Here is a 20,571-nt window from a genome sequence, read left to right on the forward strand (position 1 = left end):
TTGAGTATGACATTAGCTGTGGCATATATGGCTTTTATTCTTTTGAGATAGTTTCCTTCTATTCCTAGTTCATTGAGTGTTTTTATTGTGAAAGGGTATTGAATTTTGTCAAATTATTTTTTTTACATCAATTGAGACAATCATATATATGGTTTTTGTCCTTCATACTGTTAATGCGGTATTTTACATCAAGTTTTATATGTTGAAACATCCTTGCTTTTCAGATATAACTCTAACTTGGTGTATAATCCTTTTAATGTGCTATAGAATTTAGTTTGCTAGTATTTTGTTGTGGTTTTTTGCATCAGTATTTAACAGGGATATTAATCTGCAGCATTTTTTTTCTCGTAGTGTCCTTGTCTGGCTTTGGTATTGGGGGGTGGGGCTGGCCCCATAGAATGAGTTTGGAGGTGTTTTCTCCTCCTCAATTCTTTGAAAGAGTTTGAGGAACATTGGTGTTAATACTTGTTTACGTTTGTGAGAATTCTCCAGTGAAGTCATCTGGTCCTGGGCTTTTTGTTGTTGTTGTTGGGAGGTTTTTGGTTACTGTTTTAATCCCCTTACTAGTCTATTTAGATTTTTCTATTTCTTCAAGATTCAGTCTTGGTAAGTTGTGTGTTTTTGGGAGTTTATCCATTTCTCCTAGCTTATCCAATTCGTTGGCATAATTGTTCATAGTATTCTCTTATAATCCTTTTTATTTCTGTGACATCAGTTGTAATGTCCCTTCTTTCATTTCTGATTTTAGTAATTTGTGTTTTCTCTATTTTTTTCTTAATCTAGTTAAAGGCTTGCCAATTTTGTTGATCTTTTAAACAATAAACTTAGTTTTTTTCCTATTGTTTTTCTATTCTTTATTTCATTTATCCTGCTCTTTATTATTTCCTTCTTTCTGCTAACTTTGGGTTCAGTGTGTGTGCTGTTGGGATCTTTATATATATATATTTTTATATATATATATATATTTTATTAAGTTTATTGGAGTAACATTGGTTAGTACAATTATATAATTATCAAGTGTACATTGTAATTTGAGATCTATATATTCTTTTGTGTGTTTACCACCCAGGGTCCAGTTTCCTTCAGCTACTATATATTTGATCCCCTTTACCCACTTCGTCCTCTTCCTACCCCACTATATTTGACTTCCTCTATCCAATCTACCTCCCCCCTCCTCCCCCACCCTCTACCCTCTGGTAACCACTAGTCTATAGTCCATGTCCATGTGTCTCTGTTTGTTTGTCCTGTTTATTTGGTGCTTTTAGGTTTATACTCCACATATAAGTGATATGTGATTTTCAACTTTTTTCTGTCTGGCTTATTTCGCTTAGTATGATTATTTCAAGGTCCATCCACGTTGTTGCAAATGGCAGTATTTCATCTCTTTTTATGGCTGAGTAATATTCCATTGTATATATGTCCCACAGCTTCTTTAGCTAATCAAATATGAGAAGTAGCAGCTCTTGTTAAAACAGTGATAATCTAGATTATTTCTTATTTCTAGGGCTTCTATTTTTATGGGCTAGAAAAAAAGGATATCTATTGAGCTAGGAAATAGTGAACAAAAAAAGGTGCCATTTCAATAGACATTGACCACCTACTGAGCACAAACCACTGTTCTTAACACTGAAGACTGAAAAATGCAGAAGACAGTGTCTCTGTCTAGGGTTTCAGTCTTGTAGGAAGGATGAGTTTAGGTTGATGGTAACTCAGTAACTTAGAAGAGACTTGGTAGAGAAAACCGGCTTTTAGGAGCAACGCCATCTTTACTCGCTGCCCATTGCTACCTTATTTAACACTTAACTATCCTCTAAAAAATTGTTTTCTTCACTAGGCACAACACCATCACTGGGCGATGGCTGACCAGGTTCCAAGCTGTGTGGGACCCTAAACAAGAAGACTGTCTCATAGTTGGCAGCATGGCCCATCCACGACAGGTGGAAATCTTCCATGAGACAGGAAAGCGGGTGCATTCTTTTCTTGATGGAGAATGCCTTGTCTCTGTGTGTTCTATCAATGCTATGCACCCAACTCGGTATATTTTGGCTGGAGGTAATTCCAGTGGGAAGATACATGTTTTTATGAATTAAGAAAGTTGCTGGGTTTTTGGTTTAGCAGCACTAGTTTGTTCCGATTAATTAATGTCTATTTAGCAAATATAAATTGCTATATTAATGCGAGCTATGAGCAGAATGTACTTTTAGTAAGCGAGAAGCCTTGGAGGTTGTTTCTGCAAGATGGGGAGGGAATTTGAGGGGAGGCTGTGATGCCATCAGCACTTTAATTAGGCAGCATGTTGGGAAATTAAAACAAATTATAAAGCTTTGAATGATCATTATTAAAAGTTTTTGTGGTCTAATGGTGTGTTAAAAAAATTATTAGTTAACAGTAATATTATGTAAGTTTCAGACATATATCTTTATACTACCACATCTGTATACTCTACTGTGCGCCTACCACCCAAAATCTAATTCTCCTTCCATCATCATCATTTATTTGACCCCCTTTACCCTCTTTGTTGTCCCCCAACCCCTCTTCTCCTCTGGTAACCACCATTCTGTTGTCTGTATCTATGAGGCTTTATGGTGGTTTCATTTATTCATTTGTTGCTTTTGTCTTGTATCCCACATATGAGTGAAATCATATGGTTCTTGTCCTTTTCCATCTGACTTACTTCACTCAGCATGATACTCTGAAGATCCATCCATGTCGTCTCAAATAGCGATATTTCATTTTTTTATGTCTGTCTAGATGATCTTTCCATTGCTGCCAATGGGGTATTCAGGTCCCCTACTATAATCGTATTTTTGTCAGTTTCCTTTAGGACTGTTAGTAATTGCTTTATATATTTTGGTGCTTCCAGGTTGGGTGCATATATATTGATAAGTTTTATGTCTCCTTGATGAGCTGTCTCCTTTATTGTTATAAAAAAGTCTATTTCTCATGTTACCTTTTTTATCTTGAAATCAATTTTGTCCTCATATAAGTACTGCTACCCCTGCTTTTCTCTGGATGCCATTCAATTGAAGTATCATCTTCCATCCCTTTACTTAGAGCCTATGTTTGTCTTTGTAGCTGAGATCGGTCTCCTGCTGGCCACATACAGTTGGATCTTGTTTTTCAATCCATTCTCCTACTCTGTGCCTTGTGATTAGTGAGTTTGTCCATTTATATTTAGGGCAATTATTGATATATGAGGACTTAAATACAGTTATTCTTATCTTTTGTTTTCCAGTTGTTCTGTTTCTTTTTCCTTGTGATTTTGTCTGCTATTTTAGTTTGGCATTTTCTGTTTCTTGTTTTTTTTTTCTTTTTCCTCTTTTTTTTGTTTCATGTCAGCTTTGGATTTTTGTTTGGCGGTTACTATTAGGTTTGTAAAATGTCTCATTCATAGAATAGTCCTTTTTCTTCTGATTGCCTTTTCATTCACCTGTACCCATTTGTCTTTTTTTTTTCTGTTAGGAATTTGTCACAAATTATCCTTTTTTATGTTGTGTTATTTTATGTTGTAGTTATTTTTTAATGCCTGCCTTTTTTTTTTTTACTCTTAACTTTTGTTATAATTGTTTACTACCCTATTCTGAAATAGATTTGCCGTTTCCTTCTTCTGTTAGTCATCTTACAATTTTGTATACCTTTGTCTTTATTTCCGTTAGTAGATAGAGCTCCCTAGAACAGTTCTTATGATGCAGGTCTTCTGGTGGTAAATTCTGTTTTTGGTTGGGAAAGCCTTTGTTTCTCCTTCTTATCTAAAAGATAACTTTGCTATGTATATTATCCTTGGCTGATGATTCATCTCCTTCAATATTTTGACAATTTCCTTCCAGTTTCCCTTGTAATGTTTCTACTGAGAAATCTGATTATAATCTAATGGGCTTTCCTTTGTAGGTTACAATATTTTTTCCTCTGGCTGCCTTGAGAATTCTTTGTCATTGATTTTTGACAGTTTGAAAAAAATATGTCTTGGAGGTCTTTTGTGTTGATATAGTTGTGTTCTGGTAGCTTTTGTTATTCTAAAATCCAGTTCTTTCCATAGGTTTGGGAAGTTCTCATCATTTATTTGTTTGAATGGGGTCTGTTCCCTTTTCCCTCTTTTTCTTCTGGCATACCTATTATCCTTAGGTTGTTCTTTCTAATGTAGTCAGATAGTTCTCGTAGAGTACTTTCATTTTTTTTTTTTTTTAAACTCTTAGTTCTCTTCTTCCTCCTGGGTCATTTCTATGTTTCTGTATTTTAGCTCACCAATTCTCTTTCATCTGGTCTGTTGTATTTTCATTGCTTTCTAGTGCAGTCTTCATCTTTATTGAGTTCTTCAGCTCCAGAATTTGTTTGGTTCTTTTTTATAGTTTCAGTCCCTGGCAAAGTGTTCCTGTTGTTCATTAATTTTATTCCTGAGCTCATTGAACTGCTTTTCTTAGTTTTCTTGTATATCGTTAGTTTCTTCATAACCGTAATCTTAAATTCTCTGTCATTTAAATCACCATCTTCCATGACTTTGAGTTTGGTTTCTGGAAACTTTTAATTTTCTTTCTGTGTTCCCAAGCTACCTTAGTTGTTCATGGTATTTGATGGATTATTTCTCTGCCTGCACATTAAGATGGTAAACTCTTTTCTCGTTTAGATACTGTTTTGCTGTCAACAATTCAGCAGGTTGATAGGGTATTTTCTTTTCTCTGTGTCGGTTGGGGCATGTCAGCTTTCTTTACTGGGTTCTACTGGGGAGCGTCGGGCAAGGAGGGCAAGTTCCTGCTCAGCACCCTGCCCCTACCTTCCAGTAATGGCTCTCGGCACTGTCGTGTTGTTTAAAGCTTCCCCAATTTCTTTACCAGGCTCTGCTGGGGATTGTGGAGAAGGGTGGGTAAGTTTGTAGTCTTGTGGCCCTGCCTCTTTGCCAGCAAAGGCTGTTGTCATGACTATGTTTTTTTAAGCTTCCTAGCTACCTCTACCTGGCCCTGCTATAGTGAGGAAGGTAGGAATGGTAACGTCTTTTCCCAGAGAGAAACTGCTTTTGCCCCCTTTATGCTCCAGGGTATAGTGTGAGGGCTACAGCCTGACTTCACTGCTACCATGCTTGCTGGAGCAACAGTGGGTGCTGAATTGTGTCTGTGGGCCATCTCTGCCCTTCCTCAGACCTGCTTCCCATACTCATTCCATTTCACCTACCTTCACATGTCCCGATGCGTGGATTTTTCAGGTGTCTTTGTGTGAACAGGGGATCCTTTGTTGAGTTATAGTTGTCTGACTTGTAAATTTAAAGTGAGAAGCAATATGTTTGAATTGTAAGAGAAAATATTCTAATAATTGTATGTCACATAAAGTGACATGTATAATTTTCTTAAAGAACATTTTTTTCCTAAATAATTTCTTTCTCTAATTAAAATCTAAGTGTTTGAGGCTTCGTATTGATAAATTATGGATGTTTATAAGGAATAAGAGTTCTCTATTTTCTTGGTGATATGAATATAACAATTGATAAATGAAATATTAATTTATGAAATGAAAAGTAATGCTAAATGAGGTTGAGTTATATTTAAACTGGAAATAGCAAACAAAGTCTTTATCCTCCCTTTGTTTACACTGCTTAATTGCACAGGTTCTAGAGTGGCTAGTTATGTGGGAATTTTTTTTAAAGATTTTGAAAAATACTCAAATTAGTACCATCATTTAGGCTTTGGTGGTAATTGCCTGGCTTCCGAAATATATGTTAGCAAATTCTTGATGTTTTCACTTTTGTGGTTTCTTTTGCCATTGTAGCTTCGTAAACTGCTATTTATATCCAGCTCCCCAATAGAGTTCTTCTTGAGGCAGTGCAGGAGAGAAGGGAGGAGTGAGTGGGGACTTGTTTCTCTGTGATAAGTTCTAAAATGGAATAATTGTTTAAGTCTAGAAAGCACATAAAGGAAAACTGTCTCCCTTAGGATGTCCTTAAACTGTAATCTGTTGTAAAAGGCATTTTTTCTGAGACTTGCTTAAAACTTTGTGGCTTTGTGATTATGCATGTATTAGGATTCTCTTTCCCTTCAGGATAAACCTTTTTTGTAAGTTGGTCTTTATGATATCTCTTAAGTATGTAGGCTCTGAATTCCACTTGAATTATTTTCTTTGAGGTAACCAGTGTTTTTGTGTGTGGTTTTCTTTTTTTTCCTTTTGACTTCGAGGAGGAAGGAGATAATTCTCATTTTGGCTGTACAGAGACTTGGTCAATCTCGGAGAGACCGGAAGTGATTAGGAATTGATAGAATCTGAGTTGCTTAAGTCTTCTTTTAGTATTTTGGCCTTCGAGTTTCCTTTCCACAGAGAAGACTTTGCAAAGGCAGTTCTCCAGGAAAGCAGGGAGCCTTAGAGCTGTGGATACAAAGCTTTAAATCCTTTCTGCCAGCATATAGTACATGGGAAGTTGGGAAAGCAGACACATGTGTCTATTATATCAAACCTGACAGCAAGAAATACATGTCCTCTAATTTCAGATTCCAAAAACTTAAGTGTTTTTTGTCAGGGCTGTCCCTTCTAACTTAAGTACTTTTTTATTTTGCCTTTTTCAAATGTTATTGATAACCAGTAATGAGTTTTAGTTTCAAGACAACATAGGCCAATATTCTGGTTTATTTGGATGAAAATGTTTGGATTTTCAAATGAAAAGGTGGAATTTTGTGAGGACAATAACTTGTTAGCACAGTTACACAGAGTGAGGAGTAACACATTTTATGTTTTCCTAAAATGAAACCTGTTTGAGAGGAAATGTTTTAAAAATGTCTTTTGCTAGTTTTATTCCACTCCATCACCAAGTTATAGTAATGTGTAGAGGAAGTCTATGGATGAGCTAAAACCAGCAGTGTGTTTAGGTGCAGAGGGGCTTGGTTATGGTTGAGGAACCCTGAACAGAGAGAGTGGGTGCCAGAGTCCTGTATGGGTGTGTGCATAGGTGAGTCCTCCTTAGGTATCCAAAGGGTAGGTGTTGTAAATCTGTAAGATCATGGGAAACTACTCACTTCCAGTGGTTCTTATGATTTTTACTCTTCTGATCACTTTAAGCAAAGACTTTGTCTTCTTAAAAAGAAAAAAAAACTTCCACTGAGGACAGAGCACTAGGTATTATTTTATAGGTAATGGGAACCTCTGAAAATTTGGAGGTGAGTGACATAACTTCATCAGTGCTTTAGGAAGATGATCTGGCGATAGACTGGAGGCTTGAAGGGTAGGTAGAATTGAAAACAGGAAGATTAGATAATAAGCTAACACAGTGAACCCTAGTTTCACTTTTATCCTCGTGGAATGTAGCTCATTACTAATCCTGTAGCCACAGAGTGATGGTTATATATTCAGATGAGATGTCATAGGAATGTATTTTGTAAGTTGTAAATAGATTTATTATTGTAGTGGTGATATTCTATTCCTTCATAGGAAGTATTTTCTGTTCTCTTAGTCCAGGCTGTTCTAGAAGCTGGACCATCTAGAGTCTACTTTGGGCTCTAAGACTGTGTAACCTTGGTGAAATCACTCCTTGGTTTTCCTCATCAGAAAAAAAGAGGTACGATTCTTCTTTAAAATTATTTCGTACTTAGTTTCTGATTATTCTGATTCCAATCGTGAACAGCAGTCAGCTGTGTAAATCCCATTGGTATCCTTTTACCTATGTGTTGGTAACTTTGAGGAGAAAATGAGACAGGCTGTAAGTTAAAAAAGAAAGAGTCTACTCGTCTGTGATATTTAAATATTTATTTAAGTTTAAAAATAATTTTCATGGCACCAATGATTTTATGCTAACTACATACTGGATATGTAGAAAAAAGTACATTGCTTTGAAGGAAAATGTAACTTAGAATTTTTGGCACACGAAAGGTTAACAACTATATATATATTTTTAATGAAACTAAGAAATTCACATTTGCAGGTAGTTTACCCTCTACTGCTTAAAGATGCAGTACACTATTCTTTAGTAAGCATTTTATTTCCTTTGATAGATGAAGCTATGGAAACCATTGCTTTTTCTACAATGAGATGAAACTAATTTTGAGAGAAAATGGGAAACATAGCAGAACACAGTAAAACCCAGGTTAAAAACTTGAACAATTTTTAATGATGGGGAGATACCAAAAAAGACTAGTCACCAACAGAGGAGGTTTGTTATTCAAACACTATTTGAAAAGCAAATTGAAGGAAACTTTTCTATCTGTATTTTCTGGGATAAGCCCTGGAAAAAAAAATAACCTGAAAGTTTCTATAGAGAGAAAATCCAGCTGTTGGAAGTGGTATGGACTATTGTACTGGTAGAACTGTAGACACAAAGTACCAGGAAATGGAATACTGCATCTTTTTCTTTAATGTGAATATGAAAGGTCAGAGTCAAGGCTATCACTCACTGCATAGAAACACCATATCTACAGACTGAGGTAGGAACACTAACACTAAAAGGTAATCTGCTATGTTGCATAAGACAGTAGATATCCAGGTTAAAACCAGCCCCCTTATCTTCTGACAGCCTTTTCATCTGAGTCTACTTTTCCCTTCAGTCCTGTGCTAAATAAAACCTTTCCTGTGTAGATGGCAACTGGCAGTGGCTAGTTGATTCTAAGTGATCCCTAATCTTTACTAGGATCTGTTTGTCTTGTCACTTGGTAAATAGATGTTTGTAATTCTGCCCAAATTGTTGCTGGTATGGAAATGATCAGACAGGCCCTCTTCCATTCTTAGACTCTGGCCATGTTATAGCATTCTAGTACTTGGGTCTTGCTTAACTTGGCCTCAGACATCTCTTTGCTGGTTATTTGTTCGAGCACCCTTTAAACATGCAACCCCATTGTCTCCACTGGGAAGTGGTCCTGGATCTTTAAAACTCATCAGGAATTGGGGCAGAGCCGACCCTCTTTCTGCTAATATCATAGTAAGGAGCAGTTTTATTATGTAGATCAGGGTTGGCAAATTATGGCCTGTGGGCCAAATTTAGTTCATCGTCTCTTTTAATAAAGTTTTACTGGAGCACAGCCATGCTCCTTCATTTACATATTACCTATGGCTGTTTTTGTGCTAGGACGGCAGAGTTGAGTACTTGCCAGAATATGGCCCACAAAACCAAAATAAAAAAATATTTACTATCTGGCACTTTACAGAAGTTTGCCAACCCCTGGTCTAGACAAAAGGGCATTTAATATTATGCCCTATCCTCCCAAAAAAGAAAGGCCCCATTTATTCCAAGGCAATTATATTCTACACATGGACATGGTTCTGCTATCTCAGGGAACAAACTAAAAGAGAGCAAATTTAAAAGTGACTCATTCTGTTCTGCATTTGGGGCTACCCAACATAAAGGGTGTTGGCAGCTGCTCCATTGTTGTATAGGTTTCAGGAATTTGTCCACTGACCATCCTTAAGTAAGTCCTCAGGCCCCAGATGACTTAGAAATCTCTCCCTGAGATGAAAACAAGATCGTGTGTGAGTGGTTGTAATAGTTGCCGAGCCCGGGCCTCGGACCCCACACTCACCCTTCACGTGCTGCGCTTCCGCATGATTCCACGGCTTCCCTCAGCAAGGATAAGGATGTCAAGTGCTTTCCTACAACTTTTCCTGATGCAGAGGATGACCCTAGGGGGCAGTATTTCTACATCTAATTGTTGGTCTGTGTCACAGTCACCTTCTTTCTTGGTAGGCATCTCTTAGAACTCCTATTTTAAAAGATTCTTTTCCTGGTCCCTTCCAAGGCTGTTTGTTGATCTTGGAATCCTACTTTCTGAAGTTTTTCATTCTCAGGATCAGTTTCTTTCTTGCATCTTTTAGTTCATCAGGTTCTATTTTCTTAATCCACAAAGTAAAAACAAAATATGAATTGATAAGAAAATAACATTTCGTTGTTAAAATATAAATTGACATAGTTTTTTTTTTTTTTTTTTTTTTTTTTTTTTGCGCGGGGGTGTACAAAATTAGTACTGCTCTCTGAATCTCAACAGTCTCTCAGGTACCTTAGGTCTGGTTTCTGTTAACTATATTTTGTTTGACATTTTTGACAGTCCTATCTGGTACCACTGAATTCATCTAACGCCTCTGGAGCACTATAAAAGTCTTGAGGTTCTTCAGAAAAAAATCAGAGTCTAAGTTCAATATACAAAACTCATGGTGATGCCCACTAGGATCTAGTCTAAGGGGACAGACTTACCCCACCCCTGTTGCTGCTGCTGCTGTAGCGGTGGTCCCTTCAGATGCCCACTCTGCTCAGATTTGAAAAAAAAAAAAGGAAAAGAAAATCCAACTCAGACCATCATAAGAAGCAATGTTCCATTTAATCATTCTACATGGATGTTTACTTTTCTAAAAGCTCTGTCTAGCAAGAAAACTTAGACAGTGCCCCTTGTCTTGTTCAGACCCCTGGCCTGTCCCACTATGGCTGCAGTGATGACTCTACCAGAACCCAGTAGGAGAGCTCCTGCAGAATACAGAAGACAGCAGCTCTCTAGTCTTCAACTAGTGTCCCATCTGCGAGGTGACACTACTGTGATAATCAGTAATAGTAAAATAAATTATTTTTATTTGATACTTTCAAAATAATACGCATCTATGAAAAATTGAAATTCAAAACCAAAAGTTATCCTGCAAAGTGGGAGGATGAGAAACAGAGTCGCTGAGCCTTTCTTGAAAGAACCTCTGAAGGAAATAAGCTTTCCCAGTTTGTTTGGACAGGGCATGAGCCTATCCCCTTCTTCTGGGAAACGACCCTCCTAGGCTGTGGACTTTGAGTCATGAGAGGAGGACTTGGTACATGTGCCGATGGTTCCGCGATGGGTCCCATTATGGGAATGGGTAGCCGGGCTCCTTGGTCCACCTGGCTAGTTAATGGGAGGAGTCATGCCTTCTCAGGTGTCAATGAGCAGGCTCACCACTGAGCGGATTTTGCAGGCAAACCATCGCCTGAGGGGACAAAAGTATTGATAGTGGAACTGTTCAAACTCAGGGGTCTGGCGGATATCGCGGAAAAAGGCAATGTCAAGGTCAGACTCAGTAAGGATGATCAGGAGGAGGAGCAAAACAAAGAGGAGTCCCATGGTCACAAGGAGCAAACGGAGGACACTTAAAACAAACTTATTCACCTGTTCCTCCTCTGGCCTGCTGTGCCCCTGACACAGGGCCCTGAGCTCTCCCCCAAGGGCCTCCACATCTGCAGCAGTCGGGGTGCTGGCCTCAGACTCCTTCTCCTCCTCTATGCTGCAGGTGGCTCCATTGATTTGCCGTGAAAGCAGCATCAGCTCCAGACTGTGCTCGGCTACAGGGGTGGGCAGCACGCTGTCTGCAGGGCTGTAGGCCTCGTCCGCAATCACGGCAACCCGCTCATTGCTGTCTGCCCGGCTGCTTCTCACGTGAGGCAGGAAGGTGTCCCCGTGGGAGGAGGAACGCACCGGGGTAGAATGGGCACTGTCCCGGAGGGACTCTAGACCTGGAAAGGCAATAGGAACGTGAGTAGCTTTCTGTCCCAGTGCACACTTTGTTCTCTTTGCTTATGGTTTTGGCCACATTTATGAAAGGTTTTTACCTTTCCTGCCTCTGGGTTCAGCCCCAATTTGAAAGAGATTTTGAATCGCATTCGATCCCCTGATCCAGAGCTGAGGGCCTTGAGAGGCAGGAACAGGGAGGACAGGACTGTGTTCTGCCCAGTGGGGCCTCATCTAATACTGATTCTGGAGCTGAGTGTCCTGACAACCCATCATGCAGCTCCTTGAGCTCATGAGGTCATCTCCTGGATTTCTGCAATTGCTATTAGTCTCTTCAGCTTCCCAGTTCTAGCTGCCCTGACCTTGTGGGATGTGAAAACCCTATCTGCTCTTTTTAAGTGCTCTCTTGGATGGAGAAGGGAAGTCATTTAGGCCAGCTCCCTCTCTCTTTTTACCTTTGAATGATCTGAGTCCAGAACAGGCTGACAGCTCCCCTATTTTAGACACTCTAGAGTACAGAATGGTCTTTGAGAAGATCTTGTTGGGTCGGAGGAAATTCTCTTAACATTTGTTAGGAGAAAGCGTCTTCTGGCCCCTAAAACTACCTATTATCTCATTACTTTCTCAGGTGGAACATTTCTCTCTCTCTAGGGCTCATGCTCTGGTAGGGAAAAACAGGAGCTGGTTACTCCTTCCACCAAATAGCAGCCACCAAAGCCAGAGGATGTGGGCTCAGAGTCACCAAGTGTGGCCCACATCACAGTGCTCTCATGGAAATGGCTTCTTGTTTCAGGTTCAACCTCTGCATTTTCCATTTCTGGCCATGTTGGTGGTGCCAGAGTGGCTCTCCTTGCTTTTGTGGCTATGACAAGAGAAGCCAGTCCCCTTCTGTTGCTCTGAAATCGGCTCTGACTGCCCCAGACTGAACCAGATTCCCAGATGGGTAACGGTTTGACCTCACCAGGGCTGATTAGGGAGTCTTCTGGTTCAGGGCTAGCTTCATATGCCCAGAGGTCTCTTAAAAGGCTCTAGTAACCTTTCAGGAGTGTTGCATCTTCCTTTGCTTCCTGTGGTGTAGCCATTTGCACCCAGACAGCCTGGCTGCCCAGCTTCCTGAAGCCTGCTTTCCTCCGACCCAACAAGATCTTCTCAACAATTAAGGATTCTCCAGAGGAACAAACCCTGGAATCTGGGTTATGAACAAGGGGTGGAGGTTTGGGGAGGCGATGGCAGCCCCATTCTCCATCATCTCACACTTAGTATATTTGCTGCATCTCTCAGCTTTTGCTTTTAGAAACTCCTCATAGTCTTAGCTGTATTGTGTTTGTCTCTATGCTAAAATCTTAAATTTGTAGGTTTTACACTGTTCAAAGCACTTTCATTTTATCTTTCAACAACTCTATGAGGAAGAATGAGAGGTTACAGAACTTGCCTAAAGTCATGTGGTTGCTAATGGCAAAGCAAGATTCCAAGAATCTTTACATTTCACGGTGCTGATGGTCACGAGTTGGATTCTGAGGAGTGGAACCACAGGCTGGGATGAATTAAGTCAACAGGCTGCACCTTAGATCTGGGTCCTAATTGCCCAAGAAACTGTTGTGCAATAATGTGAAATTAAGAGCCTATCCCTATTCTAAAGCTCTTGATGCTCCTTCGATCGGTTTTGTTTTCCCCAGGATTCCTCCCTTACTCCCCCACGCGCATGCACAGCACTTCGAGTGTGTAAAGGGTCCCCGACAAAACAACCTTCAGGCCTGATCATGCATGTTGCTGGCTCAGCTCCTTTCCCAGCCTCTCCTCCGGTCCCCCTTTTCTCTGGAACCTCAGTTCCCCTGCACAGGGCAACTCACTTTCAAGGGGTTCTCCCCTCACAAAGAAAACTCTGACTGCTAGATTTTCCAAAGTATGACAAGCTTAGCTACCAGAAGCCACTTCAATGCAAGCTTAGTTTGGCCTATAATTTAGACCTAAGTGGGGGAAAGGAGAGAAGCAAAGGCTGTGACATCAGAGAGGACAAATCAAAGGGACACCAGAAGCCACATTATACTGAACTGTTGGTGCTCTCAGTAGACAAAGATAATGAATATGTATGCATTTCTAGTAGAGTGCCTGACAGTTTCCCTCTCAGTAAATGTTAGTCTTCTGTTCCTTCAGCAGACCTCACCTGTAAGGTTATCATTTCTATGTCAAGTTAGCCCTGTACAGAACTTCAGGTTTCACTATAAACGACCACCCTGCTTCACCCCTTCATCAAACTTGTTGATCTGGGATGGATGGGGTGCATGCTCTGGGTGGGATCAGAGTGGGTGGCACAGCAAAACAGGATTGTCTTTTTTTTACCTTGGAGGTGCTCCAGCTGCTTGCCTTGCCCAGAGGTGGCTGCCAGCGGGCCGGGGGGCACAGTGGTCAGGAGCCTAGCCTGGAGCCGGGGCCCCATCCTCAGGATGCGCACGCTCAGGGGCCGAAGGCAGTGGTTAGTCAGCCGGAGCTGAACGCGGACTCTGGTGTGAATCTTAATCAGACTCTTCCCCATGGTGGCCCAGGAAGGTGGTAGATACTTCTTCAAGTGGAAACCAGCCAGGCAGGGAGATACGGAGGGAAAGGACAGAAAACCAACTAGGGACAAAGGATTTCCTTGGACCTCATGCTATGGCAGGCAGCTCCTGTGCAGGGCCTTCTGTGCTGGAGAGAGAAGGTCGGCTCCACGAGCCTCAGAGCAGGCTGAGCTGCAGGGAAGGAGCAGCTTGGAGAGGCCCGCGTTATCAGGGGACTGGATTCAGTCAGAAGCACTTAGAGCCATAAAAAGTAACGCTTCCCCAGCCTGTAGCTGTTTCCCTGAGGCCCGTATAAGGGCCCTAGGCCTCTCAGAGAGTGAGGGACAGAGAGAGCAGGGAGCAATCTCAGAGGGTAAGGGGAATCAGGACGGTCCCAGAAAATCCAGGATGTGAAACTACAAGACACCAGGCTTTGGGCTGAGATGCTCTGAAGTGTGAGGAGGTAGCTCTGGGGCTGGAAATGGGCTATGTCCCATCCTCTACTGGGGTGAACCTGGTGGCTTCAGCCTCAGAATGGATGGGAAGGGGGTCCAGAGAGGGGAGAAAGTTATGTTTCTTCAAAAAAGGAAAAGAAATTCCAGTTTCCTGAGATGAACAACCCAAAAGAAGAACAGCGAGAGCTGTGCTCAGTTCTCCCACTTAGCCTAAGACAGGAGGGAAAACCAGGATGCTGTGTCTGATGACTGTCAGACCTCAATAATTCCATACCTTGTATAGTGATTAGACTTGGTTGTTTATAAGGCACCCTTCCACATCCACACCCCACTCTGCAGTGCGGACAACAGGCTCAGAGGGGTTAAGCAACCTGCCTCAGAAAGTGCGTGGCAGACCTCTGGTCTGAACCTCATCTTTGACTTCCTGACCAGGACTGCACTGTGCTTGCTGCCTGCCCCGCATGTACTTTAATCTCTTTAAGTTACTTCTGCATACATCAGCTTCCTTGGAAACCATAGCAAGGAAGATGTTCCCTTTTTACAAATGGAGCAACAAAGATATTCACATAAATAAGGCGCTTGATGGTGGTTGCCTAGCCGGGGTTCTCAATCCTGAGAAAACCATACTCAGGTGATGCAGAGTCAGTGAAACATCCTAAAATCCTAAACACGAACCAGAGATCCTCTCACAGGAGCAACAGCAACAGCCCACCTAACACGAGTGGTTCTTCATTTTCATTAATAAGTAGCATTCCTTCAGAAAGAGCAAAGCACCTTTCCTCCTTAGCCTCCAAGACGGTGACAGATTTGAAATAATCTTGCTGTTTCTTGCTGCTTGGGATCTGAGGCCCTACAAACCATCATCATTGAGAACAGAAAACACTGAACTTTACACCTTTCAATCTGCAGGGCATGCTAGGTTAGTGACAACAGCCAGAGGGTAATATTTGGAGAGTCACCACAGTATTAAGGCCCAGAGACTGAAGAGGTATCAGCCTCAGGCTACTGGGGCATCTGGTTCAGTGAAGATACACAGACTTTGTCTCTCCCCACTTCTACTTACTCCAAAGGGAGGGAAGAGTAGAGAGAGATAGGGGCATATTGGATTTCCCGAGGTAATGTTAAAGAATTCAGATAGCAAGAGGATAGATTTCTACAGCTGAAATAAAGGTGGTGGCAGCTATTGAAATGCTTCAGAACCAAGTGTTTTCATTTCTTGGCTAACTAACTGCCTTAGCTACCCTGATCATTAAGCTGTGGAGACTGGTCATATCAGAAAAACAAGCGAAAAGCCTCTTGATGGAAAGCCATTTCAGAACTGCATGGAACCTGGTAGATTTCACCTACACTGTTTCCCAGAGGTCTACCCTAAATACCCGCAGCTCTACAACCCCCTCCACCTGACACCCAGCTGGTGTTCCGTCCACTGGGTGGAACCTTCTTCCCACACTGGAGCAACGTGCTGTCTCTACTGCAAATTCACTTCTTTTCAAGGTCCCCGAGTGGAACTGGTCTAAGTTACAACTCGGAGGAACTTGTGCTCATCTCCAGTGCTCATGTTTACCTTCCATGATGGAGATGTGAACAGCTCTTCTCCGGGTCCTGGGGACGCTGCTCAGCCTTGGGCCATGGGTAATGGAGGGACAGCTGCGGCTGGGAACCATCCCAGCTCTGAGGTTAAAGAAAAAGAACACTTGTTAACTCAGTGTACAGATGGGCGTGGTCAGAACTCATGAGGAGCAGATACTAGAATTGCCTGGAGGTATTTTTTTAAAAAAATCTTTAATACCTGCTTTTTGTCTTTAGTCCGTGGATCCCAGAGACACTGCTTCAAACTTGTCTACCTCTCTACATCCTAGGCCCACCTGAACCTTTCTTTAGTGTGGCAACGGTGCCACTGGTCTCTGGGCAGAATGGCCCAGGATATGGACTGCTCCTGAAAATGGATACGGCAGCCTCCCCTGACTTCTGACAGAGGCGGCTGGTGGCAGGGGGCTGTGTGTGACAGGCAGGTAGTAATGCTCTCATTCCTAGGGGTCAAATGGGTTGCCGAACCCTAACCCTACTGGCCGATCATATTCCTTCTGGGTCTTATCAGGTTCTAGAAGATGGGAGTCTGGAAATTCATGATTTACAGCTATATATGAAGCATGGATCTCAAAACTATTCTAGACCTAGTGTGACAGGGCTATGGGGTTACACCTGGCATCCTGTTATAATTGATTCCACAACCGATGAAATCTTGCTGCTTAGAAATGTCCTCCATGGTCTCTGACCAATTTCAGGGCTTTAGAGGACAGTAGAGAATTACCCAGGAAGGTGGCTCCTGGGTCTGATGTACTGCCTCCAATAGCCCACCCTCCCTCGTTCTCCATCCAAGCTCAGGGATACCAGGCTCGGATGGTTCCCCATGCCTTTATCTGAGATGGGTCTCTTCACCCTCTTGCCCTGTTTTCCTTCCCCTTTTGCGGGGGGCGGAGAGGGGGGGCAGAGCCACTGTGGCCAGAATCTTCACATTACTCAAACCATTGGGTCTTCTGAATTTTGGGACCTGAGCTGGAACTGGTTTTGAGGGAAGCCCTGGCAGCCTACCTGTGGATTTCCGGTGGCTCTCGTTTGATCTTGGCACTCGACTCCATTACTTCCTTTGCAACTCGGCCACTATAAGTAGTATAATAAAACAAGCAGCAAGAAATGAGACAGTGTTTCAGGACTGGGCTCCTCTCCAAAGTCTCAGATTAGTGATGAATCGGGAAATGGCCTCTTTGGTCTACCCCTTCCTAATGTTTAGGTCACTGAGAAAGTTTTGCTTCCTGGGGTAAAGAGTTCTAAGATGTCCTGACAACTGATCTTAAAGAGCTCTCTGCCTCTGGAGGCTTCGAGATCTTCCAGTCTCATTTAGGAATGATTCCTCATTGCCCAGGATGTTCCAAAAAATATTGCAAAAAAAAAGAGAACTCTATTTAGACGTGAAAAGGATTACTGTTACAGTTCTTATTTTTATTGCTGTTGTAAGAACAGGGGGAGAAGGTACACATTTTAAGCCCTACAGACAAACAGCTGCAGTGTAAAAAAACAGCCAAAGAGTTAGGAGTCAGAATTTGATGGAAACCTCAGGCTTTCCTGGAGGTTTCCAATTTATTTGCTCTTAAGGGGAAGTACCACCGAACCACTGTTTTGGAGAGAAAGGTCTGAAAATAGGTCGATAACAGTTACTTACTGTCACTATTTACCTGTATCGGAACCGGCTCCCTTTAAAGAATAAGTTGCTGCTGGACACCGTGCGGACTTGGCTTGACTTCTCCAGCCTGCAATAAGGTAAAGAAAGTCCAATGGGACAGATTGCCTGCAACTGCCTCACAGGCAAAGGCAGAGCATTCCCAGCTCCTTCCAAAGGCTGCTTGAGGAAACCCTTTAGCAAAAGGCCCTTCACAGCCCCACTTATCTCAGGCTTTCCTTTAGGACCCAAGGGTTGTACTCATAGCCTCAGTGACAGGGACAGTCATACTGAAACCCACTTTCATGGCAGGAAAGTGAGGGTTTCCCCAGAGCGCTTCATGAGGTTCACCAGGGGGACAGAATAAATGTTAGGGATGATGGTCTGGGGGAATAATAGAGTGCTGCCCACTGAATCTCAGCCAGGCCACTGATTAGCAGTGTGACTGACCTTGGGCAAATTTCTTTTCCTCTCTTAGTCTCAGTCTTTATAAAATGATGGAGCTGGAGTCCTTTCCAGTTACATGTGATGATTGGTGTCCGTGTTTGGGTGATTGTGGGTGGAAAAGAGTAGGGGCTGCTCTTCCTATTCCATGTCCTTCTCGAAGAGTTCTAAAGTATATTATATTAAAGACTCTGAGAAGTCTTGAAATAAAGAAGCTAGCTTAACTTTAATAAAAGTTTCATCATTTATTTGAACTTGGAACCATCCTCCCTTCCCCAGAATGCCCATGAACATCACTTTCAAGCCTGTAGATAGCTGATGTGGAGACTCTGGAAGGCCATGGACACTGTAAAATATCCTGTTAGGTGACTTCCCTGGTCCCACTTAGAAAAGGAAACTTAGAGCTGCCCAGAGTGAAGTTTCCCAAGACCCAACTCAGCCCACAACACACCCTGGGTGCCCTTAGTGCTAAGCCAGCCAGGAACCAATCTAGGTCTGAAGCCTTTGCCATGAGACAGCAGAGAATATTGAGGGAGCTATGGCCATGACCCATGAACAGAGAGTCCCCATCCCCACCTATCTCAGGGATCTGTGAGGCTCAGCCTACTTGCTCTCCTGTCTGAGCATGTTCTTGAGTCTGACACTGGGCCAAGGGAACGGCCAGAGATCTGCACATGAGAGATGCTCAGAGGCCAAAGTGGCTGCTGCTAGAGACTTGATTTGACCCAGAATCTGACCCGTGTTAGAGGCTTTTAACACTCAATTAGAACATTAAGTAGTTAATGGACAAACAGTGAAGAACAACCTTGGTTTCCCTAGCTAGGTGTGGAGATCTATTAATGGAAATACTACGAAGCTGAGTCTGGTCACATGTTCAGAAGCACGATTCTATTCCCATGATACAGAAAAATAAAGGCCTCCAGAAATGGTGCTGAAATGTTTTCTTATCTTTCCCTGGGTAGCCAGGGACTGAACCAGAGGGAAATTTGACCATGTGGAAAGTCTTTTCCAAATATGTTCTCCTTTATGAGAAGATGAAGACCACTCAGGTTAGAATTCAGTTCATCCTTCATTCTGTATCAAATGCATAGAAATTATTAAGCAATTCAGAGAGCCTGCTCAAGAAACAGCCTCTGGGGCTGTGGCCCTACTAATAGGGCCTGCATCCCATAACAGAGTCTGTTCATTGGGGAGGAAAATAGTCCCTCCCCATTCCCCTCAGCAATTCCGCTCTCTCCAGGATCCTTCAGGTTACTGCAGGGAAAATTATGGCCAATGTGGGGCAGAATATACCACACATTCTTGTCTTATGTTGTCCTCATTAAGAAAGATACAGCTTATTAAAGCATAAGTTATTGCATTCTATTTTTAAAACAAAACCATGGGTTTTAGTGAAACATACTTTATCTGGTATAACCTCAGTTTCTCGATGGGCTATTTCTTAGTTCCCTAATCCCTTTGTGACCACTTTTTTTTAAGCACAGAAAACTGAGTACAAGAGCCTCATATACTTTATAAAGTCCTTTGGTAAGTGAAGTTGTCATCTTTGGTACAAAGGTGGCTTCTCAGTACCAGGCAAGTCCTTGCTCCATTCCAGCTACCCCATCCCAGGCTCTTGGGCATTTGGCCTGTCACTGGCAACACCTCTGGCAGTGACACTCCAGGAAGGGCTAGAATCAACTCCAGCTTAACACCAGACCACCCACTGGGGAGCAGGCCCAGAATCTAAGGCTCAGGGAACTGCTCTGGGGCGCACCTGTTGCTTTATGGAGCTATTCTGGGTCTCCCAGGGCTCTGAATACCTCCATGGGGCCAGTATGATTCAAGTTGGGCACCTATGGGCGTTTTTTGGTCCAAGGCTTATCCTGAAAAGACCCAGAACTGCTTTGCCACTGGGAGTTGTCCAAGGACATCATAAGGCAGACCCCTTGGGAAACTGCTGAAACGCATGCCCAGACCTCAACTCTGTCACTCGAAAAGATACAAACCAACATCCCCAAAAGGGCCTGAACTTTATAAGGAAGCATAGCCTTATCATCTCACATCTCCTTTCTCAAAGTTTCCTGCCCATCATTGCTCTAAAAGTAGCTTTTATGACTTTGGCTCTGATGACAGTCCCCATGCTGTGTGTCTACTCACTTGTAGAAGGCTTGGTTCTCGATTCCACATTTCCAGAGGTGCTTGCAGGCTTCTGGAGTTGGAGCAAAATATGTGAGAATAATTTTCTTTTCCTACAAAAAATCCCACATAGAAACAGCTGAGCGTGGATTGAGAAGTGAAGGGTGATGCAAGCCAGGACACTGACCCCTAAGCTGTGTGGGTGCTCCCATGACTCTCCAGTAGAGGCTGCAGATGGGGAAGGGGCTGTCTGGCAGCTGGCTAGTTGGAAGAGAAGGCCTACGGGACCCACTGGGGCAGAGCTCAGTTCTCTACATTAGTTCACATCTGGCAGGTTCAATCAGAGTAAGGCTCAGCTGGCACAAATTGAACCAAGAGAACCTTCACCT

The 20,571-nt window shown here is 42.4% G+C and overlaps 2 protein-coding genes across 13 annotated transcripts in view; one reads left to right on the forward strand and one right to left on the reverse strand.

Annotated features, from left to right (window-relative positions):
- WDR76 (WD repeat domain 76) overlaps positions 1-20,571 on the forward strand; it is a 117,515-nt gene that overhangs the window by 45,148 nt on the left and 51,796 nt on the right. For 5 of the 9 annotated variants that reach the window (XM_036217771.1, XM_036217772.1, XM_036217774.1 and 2 more), the window contains one exon: positions 1,835-2,359. The exons of 2 other annotated variants lie outside the window; for them this stretch is intronic. In XM_036217771.1, the coding sequence (XP_036073664.1) occupies positions 1,835-2,090 (256 nt within the window). In that variant the 3' untranslated portion in view covers positions 2,091-2,359. Of the gene's footprint in view, positions 1-1,834; positions 2,360-7,423; positions 7,529-20,571 lie in introns of those variants that run through there. 2 more of the 9 variants (XR_004949984.1, XR_004949983.1) reach the window with 1 other exon arrangement.
- The window catches only part of FRMD5 (FERM domain containing 5), a 247,329-nt gene continuing 234,812 nt past the window's right edge, over positions 8,055-20,571 (reverse strand). Inside the window, exons 10-16 of one of the 4 annotated variants that reach the window (XM_016145009.2) lie at positions 20,204-20,295; positions 17,637-17,711; positions 16,996-17,064; positions 15,968-16,074; positions 11,076-11,419; positions 10,148-10,199; positions 8,055-9,789 (exon numbers count right to left, since the gene is read on the reverse strand). In XM_016145009.2, coding sequence (XP_016000495.1) covers positions 9,776-9,789; positions 10,148-10,199; positions 11,076-11,419; positions 15,968-16,074; positions 16,996-17,064; positions 17,637-17,711; positions 20,204-20,295 — 753 coding nt within the window. In that variant the 3' untranslated portion in view covers positions 8,055-9,775. Of the gene's footprint in view, positions 11,420-15,967; positions 16,075-16,995; positions 17,065-17,636; positions 17,712-20,203; positions 20,296-20,571 lie in introns of all 4 variants that reach the window. The other 3 variants (XM_036217770.1, XM_016145008.2, XM_016145007.2) reach the window with 3 other exon arrangements.

Source organism: Rousettus aegyptiacus, unplaced genomic scaffold (genome assembly GCF_014176215.1).
Source record: "Rousettus aegyptiacus isolate mRouAeg1 unplaced genomic scaffold, mRouAeg1.p scaffold_m13_p_3, whole genome shotgun sequence".
In the NCBI taxonomy this organism is placed as follows: Eukaryota; Metazoa; Chordata; class Mammalia; order Chiroptera; family Pteropodidae; genus Rousettus; species Rousettus aegyptiacus.